Source organism: Cebus imitator, unplaced genomic scaffold, assembly GCF_001604975.1.
Source record: "Cebus imitator isolate Cc_AM_T3 unplaced genomic scaffold, Cebus_imitator-1.0 Scaffold0, whole genome shotgun sequence".
In the NCBI taxonomy this organism is placed as follows: domain Eukaryota; kingdom Metazoa; phylum Chordata; class Mammalia; order Primates; family Cebidae; genus Cebus; species Cebus imitator.
The window spans coordinates 1,922,266-1,940,758 of record NW_016107315.1 but is presented as its reverse complement, the minus strand read 5'-3'; the positions used below and the strand labels follow the sequence as shown (position 1 = coordinate 1,940,758).

The 18,493-nt window shown below is 43.8% G+C and overlaps 1 protein-coding gene across 1 annotated transcript in view; it reads right to left on the bottom strand.

The window, feature by feature from the left end:
• Nucleotides 1-2,409: 2,409 nt before the first annotated feature.
• The window catches only part of WDR82 (WD repeat domain 82), a 24,830-nt gene continuing 8,746 nt past the window's right edge, over nucleotides 2,410-18,493 (bottom strand). Inside the window, exons 3-9 of the mRNA XM_017544469.2 lie at nucleotides 15,549-15,615; nucleotides 9,435-9,534; nucleotides 8,143-8,259; nucleotides 7,433-7,588; nucleotides 6,914-6,983; nucleotides 5,904-6,046; nucleotides 2,410-5,211 (exon numbers count right to left, since the gene is read on the bottom strand). Of these exons, the coding sequence (XP_017399958.1) occupies nucleotides 5,182-5,211; nucleotides 5,904-6,046; nucleotides 6,914-6,983; nucleotides 7,433-7,588; nucleotides 8,143-8,259; nucleotides 9,435-9,534; nucleotides 15,549-15,615 (683 nt within the window). The 3' untranslated portion in view covers nucleotides 2,410-5,181. The remainder of the gene's footprint in view (nucleotides 5,212-5,903; nucleotides 6,047-6,913; nucleotides 6,984-7,432; nucleotides 7,589-8,142; nucleotides 8,260-9,434; nucleotides 9,535-15,548; nucleotides 15,616-18,493) is intronic.

Here is an 18,493-nt window from a genome sequence, read left to right as displayed (position 1 = left end):
AAAAAAAAAAAAAAAAAAAAAACGGTAATGAGACAGGGTCTCACTATTTTGCCCAGGCTCATCTCAAACTGTTGGGTTCAAGCAGTCCTCCCAGCCTGTAGCTGGAATTACACATGTGCAATGTGACTTTTTCACTTACTTTTGAATGCAAATTTCTATAAAGCTAGAATTAACTGGATAAAAGGGCCCTAGGGCTTGCTGTTTAATAAGCAGCTTAGTTTTTCATCTTCTCCAAAAAGACTATATGCTCTTATCTTTGCAGGGCACAGTGGCTCATGCCTGTAATCCCAGGACTTTGGGAGGCTGAGGCAGGCGGATTGCTTGAGCTCAGGAGTTTGAGACCATCCTGAACAACATGGTAAAACCCATCTCTACCAAAAATACAAAAAATTAGCTAGGCATGGTGATATATGCCTGGTCACAGTTACGTGGGAGGCTGAGGTGAGAGGATCATCTGAACCCAGGAGGTAGAGGTTGCAGTGAGCAGAGATGTGCCTCTGCACTCCAGCCTGGGCAACACAGTGAGACTCCATCTCCAAAAAAAAAAAAAAAAAAAAAAAAAAAACTATGCTGTCAACTAGAACGTACCAAGACTCAGGTGCTCCGGAAATATCTGTTGAATTACAAGGCAAACCACCTTCATGACCTCAGCTTTACGTGAGCCTTCCCTGACTTACTTCTACTTTATAATTGAGGTGAATTACCTTACCAGGCAACTGATAGGCCAAAATTGCAGCCAAGAATAACATCTAACAGGTCGAAGAGCCAGTGGTAAAACCTATATAATTAGCTTAACTGAGAGGCTCTCAGAACCCACCCCAATAGCCGGTTTTTTTTTTTTGAGACAGAGTTTTGCTCTTGTTGCCCAGGCTGGAATGCAGTGGTGCAATCTCAGGTCACTGCAACCTCCACCTCCCAGGTTCAAGCGATTCTTCTGCTTCAGCTTCCTGAATAGCTGGGATTACAGGCACACACCACTATGCCCAGTATTTTTAGTAAAGATGGGGTTTCACCATGTTGGCCAGGCTTGGTTTCAAACTCCTGACCTCGGGTGATCTACCTGCTTCAGCCTCCCAATGTGCTGGGACTACAGGCGTGAGCCACCACACCTGGCCTCAGACCCCTTTCTTACCCATTAACTCACTGTAAATTTCATTTCCTGCACATTCTCCAGGGAAGATTGGAAAAACTGCATCAGACATTTCCCATTGACTTCAGTGAGCAGATTGTGCCACTGCACTCCAGCCTGGACACTCACTGAACCTGTTCACAGGTGGGCCCTGACAAAGTAATTGACCCTTGAAGCTCTGGTAGTCTTGCCAGGACTCCTCAGGCAGCTCAAGTGTTGTCCTACCAGCCTGTAGGAGTGCCACTTCCTCTTTCCTCACCCCCACTACTTCACCACCCTGCCTGAGTGCAAAAAAAAAAAAAAAAAAAAAAAAAAGTGCGGGCAGCATCCTGTGCCTACTTCTCTTACCCACATCAACTGCTGAGCCAACTTGCCCCCACAGCCTGCTTGCCTGGCTTCCCACCCGGCCTGCTGTTGTTCCTCACATCACAAGGCTGAAGTCTGGGGAGTGGGTGGTCTCTCAGTTGCAAGCAGGCCAGAGACAGAAGTGACTGCTGCAAGGGTGGCCATGCTCACCTAACTTGTTCATGTCTCCCAGCAGAGCTGAACATGGCAGCAGTCCTCCCACCAGGCCAGGAGGGGTCTCTTCCCACTTACGCAGTCTGTGTCAGAAGAGCCTATGCATGGCCTATCACACACAAGCTAGGATGTTCCCTCTGCCACTGTTGCAGAGTCCCATGAGCAATGTGACAATGTGGCAAGCCCGAGGTTTTCTTGTCTGGTTCAGAGAGGGCAAGGCAAGAGCAGGAAGCAGGTCCTACAGCTCTGAGGATGCTGAACTAGAGCAGGAGCCTCCGGGCAATGGGTTACTGAAACAATTGCCTTCTGTCAGACTGGGTGCTGGGGCCTCAGAGAGACTCCAGTATCCCTGCCCTCCAGAAGCCAGGGCCTAGCAGGACAAAACTTATTCCAATTAGAGTTTGTCAATCTGGTCAAGGGTTTAGGTAACAGTGGGGAAAGCAAGGCAGCCTGAGGTATGTGCCACATAGTCTCTGAAGAGCCAGGCTGGCTCAGGCTTGCCTTTCCCAGTCACTCATTTCTGGCCCTATGGCTGTGCACTACAGCCTGGGGTTGAGGTTGGTTCTAGGGGTTCCTCCCACCAGCCCACAAGTCTTAGTTACCAAGGAGCAGTTAGAGGCAGTCCCAGGGAGCCCAGCAATCACTTCACACAGCTTTACAGCAAGTGTGAGCCAGGAGAATTAACAGGAGACAACCCAAGCCTCCCTCGAGCTCTGGGAACCAGGCAAACAATGCTACCGAAACTCAATGGAAGAGGCTGCAACCATAAAATTCTGTTTTAAGACTGTAACATGGAAAAAATGTTTATATGTTAAGTACAAAAGGGACATAAAATTGTATATACAGTAGAAGGACGGCTATGTAAACACACCAAAAATCTATGCACAGATATGTCTAGGGGAACATTTAACACCAAAAGATTTAACAGTGGTAGCATTTGGGTGGCAAACTGATTCTTTGTAAAATTCCTCAATTTTCCTTAATAAGCAGTAATTACAATTGCAACGGGAAATAATTTTTTTTAAAAAGTACCCTTCTGGTTGAGCAGGGCAGTGTCACTGTCAAATAAACACCAGTGGCTTTGGCCCTGACTCCTAAAAAGGTGGCAAACACTGCTGCCCCACTCCTCACCCACCCCCAAGAGAGCCTGAGCACCTGACTGCCGAGCATCTGTGCAGCCCCAGCCCCCGGCACCTCCTCTTACCCCGCCTCATCCCCCACCACACCATCTCCACTCACTTCTAGTTCTATCTTTCCCTTTCCTTCTTAACTCAGGAACTTTGCAATCACAGCGCCCAAAGATAGAGGCCATGAGATGGCATGTTTTCAAAGAATATGGTGCTTCCGTTTTAGACATGCAGGAACTCAAATACAATCATTTTCCTGCTGCTGGGTAAGTCATGCTTGGTGGCTGCTCTGGTTGCAGATATGTGAAGTTATGTAGCCTTTCCTGTTAACCCATGGTTCCAAGCACTCTCTCTTAACAATTATTCCTATCATGAATTTTCTACCCTGAAAAGCTAGAGGTGGGCAATCACAATTAAGATCATTTGGTTTCTAAAAGTCCTTCCTCTCTGGGAAAGCAGAGCTATACACAGTGGGTGGCATCCTGCAGATTCTAGTCTACATTTGGGAAAGGTGTACGACTCTGCAATTCACAGCCTATTCCTGCCACTGAACAGAAACTGTGATGCCTTATTTACTCCCTAACAGCTATGTAATTCTTGAGCAAGTCATAACCCCATTGTGCCTCAGCTTCTGGATCTGCAAGGAGTGTTGCCTGCACAACTGTTTAGGAACTTAGTAAAATGACTTACCACTTTCTCTGCTCTAAGAAGGCCATGAGCCAGCTGCAGCTCATCTCACTCAGCCTGGGCCTGACTAGAGCCCCTTCCTCTTCCAAGAGCAAGCAAGGAAAAGCAGCAAGAAAACAGACATACCAGGTAAATAAGAGTGATCTATCATTGGCAATGAGGCCTCAAACAAACTGAAAATGCTCTGGCTTAGGCACCCTATCCCACAAATGCCACAAGCCAGACACAGAAGCCATGCAGGAGTGACTATCACACACACACACACACACACACACACACACACACACACACACAGAGGCACAGAGTACCACCAAGCAAAAAGGGGGCTAATACTGCAAGAGAACCCCAAAGTGCAGCTTGAGGAACACAGGGAGTCATTCAAGACCCTCACTTAGCTGCCATGGAAACAGCAAACACTATAAGCTTTGCTTCATTCAGTCTTTCGAAATGAAAACATTAATAGGGAAAACCCACGAACACTTGCGACAAACACTATTAGCAAGGATGCAGTTTGTCTCCTGGGCTGCAGGACTCCATCTGCTTCAGCTGAACTCTCAAAAGCTACAGATGAGAGAGATATATGCATACGCACACACATATATGCATATCTGTATGCACACAGATGTATTTAAATGAAGGTGCATACACTGTGCTAAAATACAAACAGAAATCAAAGGTCATATATAGAAAGGCTAAATATGACATATAACACAGGCCTAGAACCAGCTCTTGGTTGGGAGCTGGGGAAAGGGGTGGTATCATCTTAAGACTATGTACATAATTTGTGGTGGGCAGGGAAGGCATCAGTGTAAACAACTCAGACTCACTTCACAATACTGGCCCACAGGAAAGTGTGATGTATCTCGTACAAAAATAGACTCCCACCTTGCTTTTGTACAAACCAAGCTTGGTAGGCACCCAGGAGGACCGTGTGTTTGTCTTAATGACAGGGCCCTGCACCAGGCTGCTGCTAAACCTTCCAGCCCTAGGAACTCACCTGCTACCCTCATCCTTCCCTCCCTTTCAGGTCCTTGGGGGCCGCCTTTTCCCACCCCACACCTACAGCCTGAGAGGCCTGCCCGACCACCTAGCCTCACACAACTAACTGCAGTGACTAACTGGATGGCTTCCTGCAAGCAAGGTTCTTCTGTATCTGTCCCCTTCTCTGACCCCAAGATATATGAAAACGTTTCTGTAAATGTTTGGCACCTAAGAGACATGATGGTTGTGGATAATGCCACAAGTACACAGGGAGACCCAGTAACAAGACATGCAGGGTGAGGGCAAGGGGCACTGAGCTGCCCGAGCATTTCAAAACCAGGACTGTGGCTTCCCATGCAGTTGAGGGGTAGGAGAAGGGATGTGCAGAACTGATGACTTCACTGGCTCCTCAGCAGCATATACATTCAAATTGAAGATATCTTGAGAGCCCCACTATACCAAATCGTGAGCTGGTCACTCTTCTAGCAGAGCTGGTGCAGTGACAGCTAACAAAGCTGAGTTCCAATTGAGTCTGTTGCACCAACAGTCCTTTTGAAGACGCTCAGCAAAGTAATTATTTCCTTTTGAGCAGATGTACAGCACATTGATGGGAAGGCCATGTGAAAGGATGTTCTCCAGTCCAGCCAAATGATCCAATCCCATTACTATCTCAGTCACCTCTGAGTTTCTTCCTGCTGGCCGCCCTCACTGTACAGAAATAGCCGAGCAGCATCAGGGTCAGTCATCAATGGTGGGCAACCAGAAGGCCTAGAAGAACATAAATCAACTTAAAAAAAAAAAAAAGCCAAGCATCTCCTGACTACCAAGGGTTCTTCACATCCCACCCCACAGCAAAAATGTGCCCAATCCCAGTGGCTCTGGTGGCCCTCCCTCCTGACCAACCAACTCTGATAATGTCTCATCGCCGAATGCCCAGGCAGGTTTAGGAGATCACAGGGAAAACTGGAGCTGAGACTCACTGATCCTTTGTTCTGTTAGTTATTATCTAGGAAGAGACAAGGGCCTGCAGTTAATTCTAAGTGGTAAGTTATGACCAACTATAGAAAGTTCTGGGAATTTGGCATAAACCAAGAGGAATGGAAAACTGAAACCACAAAAGGCTGATTCAGAGTATTTTAAGGAGCAAAAAAGTTGCCAAGTGTAGCCCAGGTAGTCTGGACCTAAAATTAGGGTCCAGAGCAAAAATTGGCCTATGATCTCCTTGGAGCTCAAAGGTGATTCCAGATCACCTCTAGAAAGAAGAAAAATGAAAGACAAGACCAGCCCAGCCAGAGATCAAATAATAGGAGGTGAAATAGGGAAACCACCAGTTGAGAAACATGAACTTGGATGGCTGTGGTGTAACTATGTAGAACACAGCTTGCTGTGCTTGTTGAGGCACCCGCTACCCCAACTGCAAAGGGTCCCTGGGTGGCAGACACCTCTTACTGTTCACATACCATGTTGGAACATGCGCTGGCAAAAGTCATGAACTTGGGGTTGAATTGCAAACAGGTAATCGGGCCTGTGTGTTTACCATCCAACACAGCTACTTTTATACCACTCTCTCCATTCCAGACATGGATCTTGCCATCCTCTGAACCTAAAGAGAATATTGAAGGCAAATGTAACAGTTCAAGGCACAATACAAAGACAACTGGAAATGAGACATGGATTGAGGTCTGAGGACAGGCCAAACTTCAGGACCCACCCCTGAGGCAAAACAGGGAGGAGAGGCAGTGAAGGGAGGACACTCTGAAAATTGATCTTGACTCTCGCTATTTGTTCACAGGCATGTCACTTCCCCTTTCAGTTTTCTCATCTAAAAAAAGGGCTGAATACCATTACCCTACCAACAGGCACCCACTAAAATGACTGAATGTAGGGTTGCACCAGGACATTAGTATTACTAATAAGGTAGTGCTTGTACAGTTTAACTCAAATGTTGGTCCAGAGAAGACCAACATTAATTCCAGTTCTCTGTACAGAACTCCAAAGTCAGGGCAGTTAAAAGACATTATGTCCTTGGCATAATGTGCTATACAGAAATCTGAGAACATCTATCAAACAGATAATAATAATAATGTCTCTGGCTCACGCCTGTAATCCCAGCACTTTGGGAGGTCGAGGCGGGTGGATCACGAGGTCAAGAGATCGAGACCATCCTGGTCAACATGGTGAAACCCCGTCTCTACTAAAAATACAAAAATTCAGCTGGGCATGGTGGCGTGTGCCTGTAATCCCAGCTACTCAGGAGGCTGAGGCAGGAGAATTGCCTGAACCTAGGAGGCGGAGGTTGCGGTGAGCCGAGATCGCGCCATTGCACTCCAGCCTGGGTAACAAGAGTGAAACTCCGTCTCAAAAAAAAAAAAAAAATAATAATAATAATAATGACTCAGTTAATAATTTAAACAAGGAAATGCATATAGTACCAGAGAAATAACCCCCACAGGGGATAAAGGAAACTCACCAATCATAATAAACTGAGAGTCTGGAGTAAATGAAGCCTCCAGTGTGACAGCTTTGCTGTTGGCATAACCCTAAAACAAAACAGAGCAGTTCTTTTGTTGTTATAGGGCCATCAATAAAAACAGCTGCCTACAAACACTGACTCAGCACATGCATCACATTCCTTTCCATGAAACCCTTTCCTTGTCATGTACTATACCACCAAGCTTCCAAATGTGGTTGTCATCCTTTACAATCCACTCCCACCCTCAACTCTGTATTCAGGTATACTCAAGGAGGCAAGAAAACTTTATTGTTAGGAAATTATTTTATATCTAAATACCAAACTTGGGTCACTTGGTGAGAAATGAACGTCTACAGAATCCAAGGGAAGTAAGTTCATTATCAGGAAGAAAATGCAAGTGCATGCCTTTATCGGTAAGTCAAGAGTAACTGCTGGTCTCTACCAACCAGCTAACATAATTCTTAGCACAGGAAGTATGAGCATGGAAACAGCCATGCTCGAAGGCTGTCAGCTCACCCCAAACGTGTGCATCACCACTCCTTTGAATGCATCAATGAGACGAATGAAGCTGCCGTTGGTGGAAATGAGGATGAGCTTGCCATCATTGCTGAATTTAAGTCCTGTCCACTCACAAGTTCGATCATACTGCATCTTAAAGGTGGCAAATGGCCCCTGCAAAAGATAAAAAATAGTAGCCCAGGCCCAAGGCATATTAATTATTTCTTTTGCCCCGAGCCAATTCCCATCCTATTCCTTTAGATTCCTGTTTGACTAAGGAAAGCAGAGAATGAGTTACTTCTCTGCCACTCTCTAATATCTACCATATTTTTCCTTTCGTAGAAAAAAAGGCTCTTACAGGGCCGGGTGCAGTGGCTTATGCCTGTAATCCCAGCACTTTGGGAGGCTGAGGTGGGTGGATCACATGAGGTGAGGAGTTAGAGACCAGCCTGACCAACATGGTGAAACCTCATCTCTACTAAATATAAAAAATTAGCCGGGCGTGGTGGCGCATGCCTGTAATCCCAGCTACTTGGGAAGCTGGGGCAGGAGAATCACTTGAACCCGGGAGGTGGAGGTTGCAGTAGGCTGAGATCGCACCACTGCACTCCAGCCTGGGCAACAAGAGCAAAACTCTGCCTAAAAAAGAAAAGAAAAGGCTCTCATATGTCTACTTCACCCTTAAAACTTCCATAATATTAAGATAGCTCAAAGATTCAAAGATTTACCTTATCAAAAGAACGAAGGTCATAAAGTTTGACCATTTCAGAGTTGACACCTGCAGCGAAAATTAACCCTTCTGGATCAAAAGAACAAACTGGTTTCCCCTGCAGATGCATGAGGCCCTAAGAGAAAAGAAGTAAGAAACACACTGAAACACAGATAACACAACCATACCTAGAACAATCAGACTGCTCGTATAATGGGGAAAAAAAAATGAATCCAGAACCTTACCACTATATAATTTACTTTTCCCAATGAAAACTAAGAAAAGCATACAAACACCTATCAGCCTACCTACAGAATAGAAAAAGCGAACGTAGAACTAAAATGTAACTTTTATAAAACAGGTCTCCAGACAACAATTTCTGATCACCCCTATCTACACAACATTATAGACGCAGAGTTCAAATAATAATAAATCCCTTGAAGCTAAAAGTTCTAGGAACACTTTTTGAAAACATTAAGCCAGCTGGGTATGGTAGTGGCTCACGCCTGTAATCCCAGCACATTGTGGAGGGGGGCCTGAGGCAGGTAGATCACCTAAGGTTGGGAGTTCGAGATCAGCCTGACCAACATGGTGAACCCTGTTGCTACTAAAAATACAAAATTAGCTGGGACTGTTGGCACATGCCTGTAATCCCAGCTACTTGGGAGGGTGATGCAGAATTACTTGAACCCAGGAGGCAGAGGTTGCAGTGAGCTGAGATCAAGCCACTGCCAGGCCAAGGAGAATGAAACTGTCTAAAAAAAAAAAAACAAAAAAACAAACAAACAAACAAAAAAAAACACCTGGGCATGGTGGCTCACACCTGTAATCTCACGCTTTGGGAGGCCGAGGTGGGCAGATCACAAGGTCAAAAGATCAAGACCATCCTGGCCAACATGGTGAAACCCCGTCTCCACTAAAAATACAAAAATTAGCTGGGCATGGTGGTATGCACATGTAGTCCCAGCTACTCGGGAGGCTGAGGCAGGAGAATCGCTTGAACCTGGAGGTTGCAGTGAGCCAAGGTCGTGCCACTGCACTCCAGCCAGGCAACAGATCAAAACTCCATCTCAAAAAAACAAATAAACAAAAAAGCCCATTAAGCCATAGTGTACAATGCAATCTGTACTACATTAGAGTATTTGCTTAGCAGCTACCAACTAGGAAAACAGATTTTCTCCAAAGTTTAAAAAGACCCTGGGATTCCAGAATGAAACCATTGTTTTCTCCCATCATTGAGAGGTACAGTTCATTATAGTGCCTACCACAGAAAATGCTCAAAAAGTGTGTGTAACGGTGAGGTACCATTACCTGGCAGTTAGGAGACCGGAGATCCCAGAGTCGAATGGTCTTATCAAGAGACCCAGAAATGAAAGTGTCATCCACAGGTGACATGGACAAGGCCACCACCCTGCAATACATTGAGATAAATAGGAGGTGACACAAAATATTAGCAAAAATTGGATGTGAATTCTAAACCACCCTGCCTACCTATATATATATAACCTGTTCTCCCAAAATTGCCATTTTAAGAAACACACTGAAACACACATACCACAACCATATCTGGAATAATCAAAGACAGCTAGTATAATGAAAACAAACAAACAAACGAAACAAAAAAAAAACAACCCAACAATTTAAAGCTACAAAATAAAAATATATGATTCCAATGCAAATCAAAACCACATGAGCTACTACTCCACACCCTCTAGTACAGCTATAATAAGAGAGATAACATGTGTTGGTGAGGATGTAGAGAAATTGGAGCCCTCATACATTGCTAATGGAAATGTAAAAATGGTACAGTTGTTCTGGAAAAGTTTTTCCAAAAAAACAGAGTTACTATATGACCCAGAAATTCCACTCCTAGGTATTTACCCAAGATAACTGAAAATATATATCCACATAAAAATATACATATATGTTCACAGCTGCATTATTCATAATAGCCAGAAAGTAGAAATAACCCAAATGTTAACTAATGGATGGACAGACAAATTGTGCTATATCTATACACTGGATTTGGCAATAAAAAGGAATAAAGTACTGCTTCACGTGACAACATGGATGAACCTTGGGAACACCATGCTAAGTAATTAAAAGAAGCCAGGCACAAAAGATCAGACATTAACTGATCCATTTACATAAAATGTCTAGGATAGGCAAATCTATAGAGACAGAAGTAGATCAGTGGTTCCCAGGGGCTGGAGGAGTGATTACTAATGGGTATAGGGTTTCTCTTTGGTGTGATAAGAATGTTCTGAAGTTAGACAATGGCAATAATTGTCCAATTTTGCAAATATAGTAAAAACCACTGAATTGCACATTTTTAAAGGAATCATTTACAGTATGTAGACTATATCTCACTTAAAAAAACACAAAAGCACGATTCCTTATCAAATGTTTGAGGACTACACAGATGTTCTCAAACCTGAGGGGCATCAGCATCACCTGAAGGGTGGGTTGAAACAGATTGCTAGGATCTACTCCCAGAGCCTCTACTCCAATAGGTCTGAGTTGGGGTCTGTGAATCTGAGTTTCTAACAAGCCCCCAGGTGATGGGTGAGGCTACTGTTATAGGTACCTCGCCTAGAGAACCACAAGCCTATGCTAACAGCAACTGCATTCCTGATATGGTCCCCTTTTGTAGATATACCCCTCAAGAGGCACTCACTTAAAAACATTTTCTTCCAATATAACTCAACTAACATCTGTACCAACTCCTCAACTTAAAATTTTAAAAGATATTGTTAAAAGCTAAAATTTCCTGGGAATGCTGAGGAGGCAATAAAACATAACGAGCAGGCCAGGCATGGTGGCTCATGCCTATAATCCCAGCACTTTGGGAGGCTAGGGCAGGTGAATCACCTGAGGCCACGAGTTTGAGACCAGCCTGGCCAACATGGTGAAATTCTGTCTCTACTAAAATTACAAAAATTAGCCAGGCCTGGTGGCGTGCGCCTGTAATTCCAGCTACTCAAGAGGTTAGGGTGGGAGAATCACTTGAACCCAGGAGGAGGAGGCTGCAGTGAGCTGAGATCGCACCACTGCACTCCAGCCTGGGCAACAGAGCAAGAAACTGTTTCAAAAAAACAAAGATCAGAATGAGCAGAACACATGTGGACATGTAATTTTATGGCATTCAGCCCAAGAGCTCAGAGGAGGTACAAGACTCTATGCTAAGAAGTACAGGGAACACACGAACAATGAGCAGAACACATGCAAGGACCTTGACTAAAAGGAAGCTTAACTGTCCAGTCCACACGACTGCAAGAGTACCAGAGAAGGCTTCTGGAAGATACAACATCTGAGGTGGAAAGAATTTCAAAGGGAGACAGACACCTTTCTGAAAGGTGCCAGACAGGAAGGCATAAGGCCCACGTTCAAGAAGTAGCTCAGAGTTCACCTTAATGGGAATTGTAGGAGAAAATGCTGGGAAAATGGGTCAGAGCCAGAAGGGGCAGAATCTGACTCTAAGGGGAAGGAGCAAGGAAAATGTAGAGAACCATTAAGGGAGGTTGTGAAGCAATGTAAGAGACGGGATGATTCATCAGGAGCTAACAATAATTTACCTCACAGGGCATGAGCCAGGGCAGAAGCAAAGCAGAGAATACAGAGGAAAGTGACATATGAGGTTAAACCTAGGTAGAACTAAATAGTTTAACAACTCACTGGATATGATGACAAGGAAAGAAAAGTGAACTGACAACAGATGTTTTGAGCCAGAATTGGAAGAGACAGAGATGAAGAAATATGAGGAAGGCAGAGAGGAGCTGGTCCACAGAAAATAACGACGACGAACAGAGTATTGGACCTGTAAGGTAGGGGCACAGAAGAGACAGCTACACAGATGTGTATAAAACATGTAGGTAGGGCTGAGAGCGGTGGCTCACACCTATAATTCCTGCACTTTGGGAGGCCAAGGCGGGTAGATCATGAGGTAAGGAGATCGAGACCAACCTGGTCAACATGGTGAAATCCCGTCTCTACTAAAAAAACAATACAAAAATAAGCTGGGCACGGCGGCAGGCGCCTGTAATGCCAGCTACTCGGGAGGCTGAGGCAGGAGAATAGCTGAATCAGGGAGGTGGTTGCAGTGAGCAGAGATCACACCACTACACTCCAGTCTGGTGACAGAGCCAGACTCTGATCTCAAAAGACAAAAACTAATACAAAACAAACAAACATGCAGGTGAGGCCAGGCACGGTGGCTCACGCCTGTAATCCCAGCACTTTGGGGGGCCAAGGCAGGCAAATCACTTAAGGTCAGGAGTTCAACACCAGCTTGCCAACACGGTGAAACCCCGTCTCTACAAAAACACAAAAATTAGCAGGGCATGATGGTCTGCGCCTGTAATCCCAGCTACTCAGGAGGCTGAAGAAGAATCACTTAAACCCAGGAGGCAGAGGTTGTAGTGAGCTGAGATGGCACCACTGCATGCCAGCCTGGGTGATAGAGCAAGACTCCATCTCAAACAAACAAACAAACAAACTTGCAGGTGGAAGGTGGTCTGAAATTCATAACAGACATGAGCTAAAAATACTGATTTGGGAAGCAACCTAAATGGAGGTGAATGAATAAAATCAGTGATAGAGATAGAAAATCACAAGAGAGCCGGGCACGGTGGCTCAAGCCTGTAATCCCAGCACTTTGGGAGGCCGAGGCGGGTGGATCACGAGGTCAAGAGATCGAGACCATCCTGGTCAACATGGTGAAACCCCGTCTCCACTAAAAATACAAAAAATTAGCTGGGCATGGTGGCGCGTGCCTGTAATCCCAGCTACTCAGGAGGCTGAGGCAGGAAAATTGCCTGAACCCGGGAGGCAGAGGTTGCGGTGAGCCGAGATCGCGCCATTGCACTCCAGCCTGGGTAACATGAGTGAAACTCCGTCTCAAAAAAAAAAAAAAAAAGAAAATCACAAGAGAGTGGATAGAGTATTTGTTTACTTTAGAGTCAAAATAGAGGCCGAGAATTACAAGAACTAAAATGGGAAAAGTCACCTGCCACGGGAAAGTAAGTTTACTGAGAGGTTAAGCACCAAGAAAAGCCTAAAACAGTGGGTTTAAATGAGAGGTAGCAGGGAACGAAGGAAAAAGGTTTGGATAAAGCCTCGTAGATGACTCTGGGACTAGTGTAAAAATGATTTCAACAGTGAACATGTGTGAAGAGGTAGAGATGAGAATGTGCAGATCATTCTTTCAAGTTTGGTAGTGAAAAGAAGTGAGTTATAAGGTCAATAAGTAGATTTAACGTAAGAAAGACCAAGTAAATTTGTAGGAGCAAGGAAAAGGCCAATTAAGGAGATGGAAGCAAACAGAAAGAAGAATGTTTGTTTTGTCAAAGAAAGGCCACTGCTTTTTTCAAGGAAAGGATTCCAAGGAAGAGAGGAATTTAGGTGGAAAGGATAGATGTTTAAAAAGAACTTTTATTTTTGGAGACAGGGTGGATACTGTGGCACAATCATGGCTCACTGTAGCCTTGGCCTCCCAGGCTCAAGCGATCCTCTCACCTCAGCCTCCCAAAGTGCTGATAACAGGGCCTGAACCACCACACCCAACTGAAAGAATTCATTTTGTGAGTAGCCTTCATTTTCTCATAAATGGAGGGACAAAGTCATCTATCAAAAATCAGAGGTCAAGAGATTGAATAATTGGGAAGATTGGAAAGCATCTGAAACAACTGCCATCAACTCTTAATTACAAATAGTACATTTGGGAACACTAATTGGAATACAAACAAGCAAAAACATCTACTTATCATGAGCCATCATTTGTCTGAAGCTACACAGTAACCACTGGCTGCCATCATATTTCAGCAACACAAATGGCCTGCCCGTTTTTTTTTTTTTTGAGACAGAGTTGCCTCCTGAGCAAGGGCTACCATCTCTAGACTTTCCTGAACTTGAACCTCTGTGATACTCCCTGTGCTGTAAAGCTTTAATTAGGTCCTTTTTTTGAGACAGGGTCTCACTCAGTCACCCAGGCTAGAGTGCAGTAGCGCCACCTTGGCTCACTACAGCCTCTGTCGCCCAGGTTCAAGCGATTCTTGTGCCTGAGCCTCCCGAGTAACAGAAATTACAGCTGCGTACCACCACTCCCGACTAATTTTTGTATTTTTTCTAGAGACGAAGTTTCACCATGTTGCCCAGGCTGGTTTCCAACTCCTGGTCTCAAGCAGTCTGTCCGCCTTGGCCTTCCAAAGAGCTGGGATTACAGGCGTTAGTTACCACGCCTGGTCTGGAAGTGCAACTTCTAACAGGAGGCTCTCATACCATCTCCTGTCAGGGCTCCGTACCATTCAAAACCATCCTGGGTTACCATACGTTTGCAAATGGACGCAGGAGAAAATCCCCCAAGTGATTAAAATATCATTCAGGGGAAAATATGTTTAACATTCAAACAAAAGTTGAAAAATTAGAGAAAAAAAGTAATGGGCATTGGGGTGAAGAATAGAGAGAAGCAACCTGCATTACAATATAGAAAAAGGGGCCGGGCGTGGTGGTTCACGCCTGTAATCCAAGCACTTTGGAGACCAAGGCGGGCGGATCACCTGAGGTCAGTTCAAGACCAGCCTGACCAACATGGTGAAACCTCGTCTTTAAAATAAATAAATAAATAAATAAATAAATAAACAACCCCCCCCACATATATATATATAAAGGAAATAAACTTCTTGATTTTAAAAAAAGGACTTTTCTTTTGCATCCTCATTAAGATCTTCAAATGGAACATTTTTATGTAGGAGCCTGCTGAAATGAGGGCCATATATATTGGAAGGCCTCATAAACACAAATAGTCATTTATTAAGGGATATCTGAGATTTGGTATTCCTAAATGCCAAATCTAATTTTTATTACCTAGGTTTTCACTGAATATCTTTAATCCACATTATTTTTTCTAGTTTTATACATATAACTAGAATATGTATATATTTACATAACTAGAATATATATATAACTAGAATATATATTCTGTTGTCCAGGCTGGAGTGCAGTGGTACGATCTTGGCTCACTACAACTTCCGCCTCCCAGGTTCAAGCAATTCTCCTGCCTCAGCCTGCTGAGTAGCTGGGATTACAGGCACCCGACACCAGGACCAGCTAATTTTTGTCTTTTTAGTAGAGATGGGGGTTTCGTCATGTTGTCCACCCATCTCGGCCTCCCAAAGTGGTGGGATTACAGGCGTGAGCCACCGTGCCAGGCCTAGTCATATTTTAACTGAGTTATCTCTGAACACCTATCCCTGCACCTCTACAACCTCAGTAAATCAAGAGTTGACTATTTAAAAGAAGATGAAGAAGAATGCCAAACAGTAGTGAGGAAGTAGCTTCAGTTCACTAACAAGATCTCTCTAGCCTTCTATTCTCTGGGTAACCTAAGGGATAAAAGAACTATCTGCTTCTATAATACGCGGGTCTTACCTTTTGCTATGTCCAGGAAAGTATCTGATGTATTTGTTGTCATGCAAGGACAAGTAACGAATAGTATCTGTAAAAAGACAAAAAAGGTATAATGATATCATGCTATTTAAAAGAAATTTACTTTGCATTTTCATCTTGAAAACACAAGGTCAAAGAATCCATTGTATCCTATAGCCCAAGCAAGGCATGAATAAATAATGGTGAATAATTCTACTTTGCAGCTGAAGAGTGGGCATGCAGATTTCACCTAACTCAAAAGCGGAGTTCTTAAGTTGACGGCATAGAAAACAGTGTCTGAAATCACCTTTTATTACCAATTTGGCTTCTTCATAATTACAATGCAACTTGCCCTGCAAATATACCCTGGAATAAAAAAAAAAAAAAAAAAAAAAAAAAAAAAAAAAACCCACAAAAAGGCACACACAATAATTTTAGATATTGGTCTAGTGTCCACAGAATGGCAAACCTTAAAGAAAAAATAAAATATGTGGCTGTTGAGCAAACAGGCTCAAAGAGGTGAGCAGCCATGGCAATTAAACTGAAGATCAGGTTGAACCCTGGCAGCAGTTTTTATCGAGTTCTCCATCAGTGTGTTGACCCAACCCCAACATATTTGAATTCTTTAATTGGATACACAAATTACAATGAAAATAAACAAAAGAAAGTTAGAGCCGAGCGCGGTGGCTCATGCCTGTAATCCTAGCACTTTGGGAAGCCGAGGTGGGTGCATCACCTGAGGTCAGGAGTTGAAGACCAGCCTGGTCAACATGGTGAAACCCCATCTTTAAAAAGAAAATTTTTAAAAAAAGAAGAAAGTTAGAGAAGTGATATCGAGGTCTGGGTTAAGATCTTAAGACGTTAAAAAAATCAAATTCTTATACCAATGAGTAATAGCAGTGAGATTTTGACAATATTAGAGAAAGGAACAATCAGAGATTTGTGCTTGGGGAAAGTAAGACAAACACTCTTAAAAAACCAAATGATTCTATCTGAAAGAATAACAAACAAAAAAGATAATGGCGGTAGAGAAATGAAGTGCCATAAAGAATAGAACTGCAAAATAGAAAAGTATTATCCCCTTAAAAAGACTAGGAATAAGGAAAAATTGTTGAGAAACAGCTAGGAAAAAATGGTGCCAAAATGCAGAAAGAAAAGCATGGAAAGAACATTCTGAAGGCAAACAGAACATAGGAATAAAGGGGTTGAAAGCATCAAGTAATCTCAGGGGTTCACAGGGGTGCTTTCTAGTAAGAGGGCGTTTAATTTGGGAGGGGGAATAGGGGAATGGGATATTTGTATGTTCCATAACTTGAACACTACCCAATTTTCCTTGAAAACATCTTCAAACTTCTTGAATGATAACTACAAAGTATTTCTGGTTATTCTACTGCTAACAATGACTCACCTGCCCTAAGAAGAAAAAGGCTTCCTCCCCATTACCTGGTTTCCCAGAGATGAGCAGGGCGATGCCATCCTCTCAGCCCCACTTGGCAGCTGGTGCACTGTTCCTGGCAAGGCAGTGGCCTGTACAGTTATCTCCTGTACCGGGTGGTATCATAGACCCTCAAACTGTACAAACTACTACCTCAGCCTGGAATCAGGCAAAAGGAAACGGAGCGCTGGAGGAACTCTTCAGGATGCACTTGAGACAGGAAAGGGAACATCCTCACAGCAGAGGCCTGGCAGCAAAGCTACAAGTGCCACACATTTGCCTCATCTTGTACCACATTTGCAGAATCCTCATTTAATCACACAGTAAAACAACCCAACAGAAGAAATAAACCAGTCATTCAGATGATCACATAGACATGGTTTCCTCAGGACCCTAAGGTTTTACATTCTTGTCCAAACCATCAACTACACTGCTTCCTTAGAAAACCACTTCTGAAACAGAGGCATGAAAAGTAAAAACGATATACTTACTAAAACTCAAATACAGGCAGAAGAGTCTCATTTAAAAAAAAAAGAGAAAATAAGGAAAGAAAGAGAAAAGGACTTCCGCTCATTCTGCTCTGAGATAGGCACAGCCAAAGAGCAGTGTAAGCTATCCTTGTGGAATGACATTACAAAAATCTTTTTGTTTTTGTTTTTGTTTTTTGAGACGGAGCCTTGCTCTGTCACCTAGGCTGTAATGCAGTGGTATGATCATAGCTCACTATACCCTAGACCTCCAGACCTCAAGCAATCCTCCCATCCTCAGTCTTCCAAGTGGCTGGCACTACAGGCAAGTGCCATCACACCTGGCTAATTTTTGTATTTTTTGTAGAGATGGGGTTTTGCCACATTGCCCAGGCTAATCTCAAACTTCTGGGCTTGACTGATCCATTCTCCTTGGCCTCCCAAAGTGCTGGGATTACAGGCATGAGCCACTATGCCTGGCCTAAAAAAAAAAAAACTTACTGCAAAATGTGAAATGATCATCAGTAAATCAGTCAGCTAAGTTTTAAAAAAATAATCCTGGCTGGGTGTGGTGACTCACACTTGTAATCCCAACACTCTGGGAGGCCGAGGCGGGCAGATCACGATGTCAGGAGATCGAGACCATCCTGGCTAACACAGTGAAACCCCGTCTCGACTAAAAGTTCAAAAAAGTACCCAGGCATGGTGGCACATGCCTGTAGTCCCAGCTGCTCAAGAGGGTGAAGCAGGAGAATCGCTTGAACCCAGGAGGCGGAGGTTACAGTAAGCTGAGATAGCGACACTGTACTCCAGTCTCGGTGACAGCAAGACTCAGTCTCAGAAAAATAAAATAATAAACAAAAAATAATAATAAATAAAAAGAATACTAACATGAAAATAAGTGTTAACAGTTCAGTTACCAAGATAATCTGTTAACTTAGGACTTATCTTGAGAAATCCACTTGGAGGCCAAGGCGGGCGGATCACCTGAGGTCGGGAGTGCAAGACAAGTCTGACCAACATGGTGAAACCCCGTATTTAAAAAA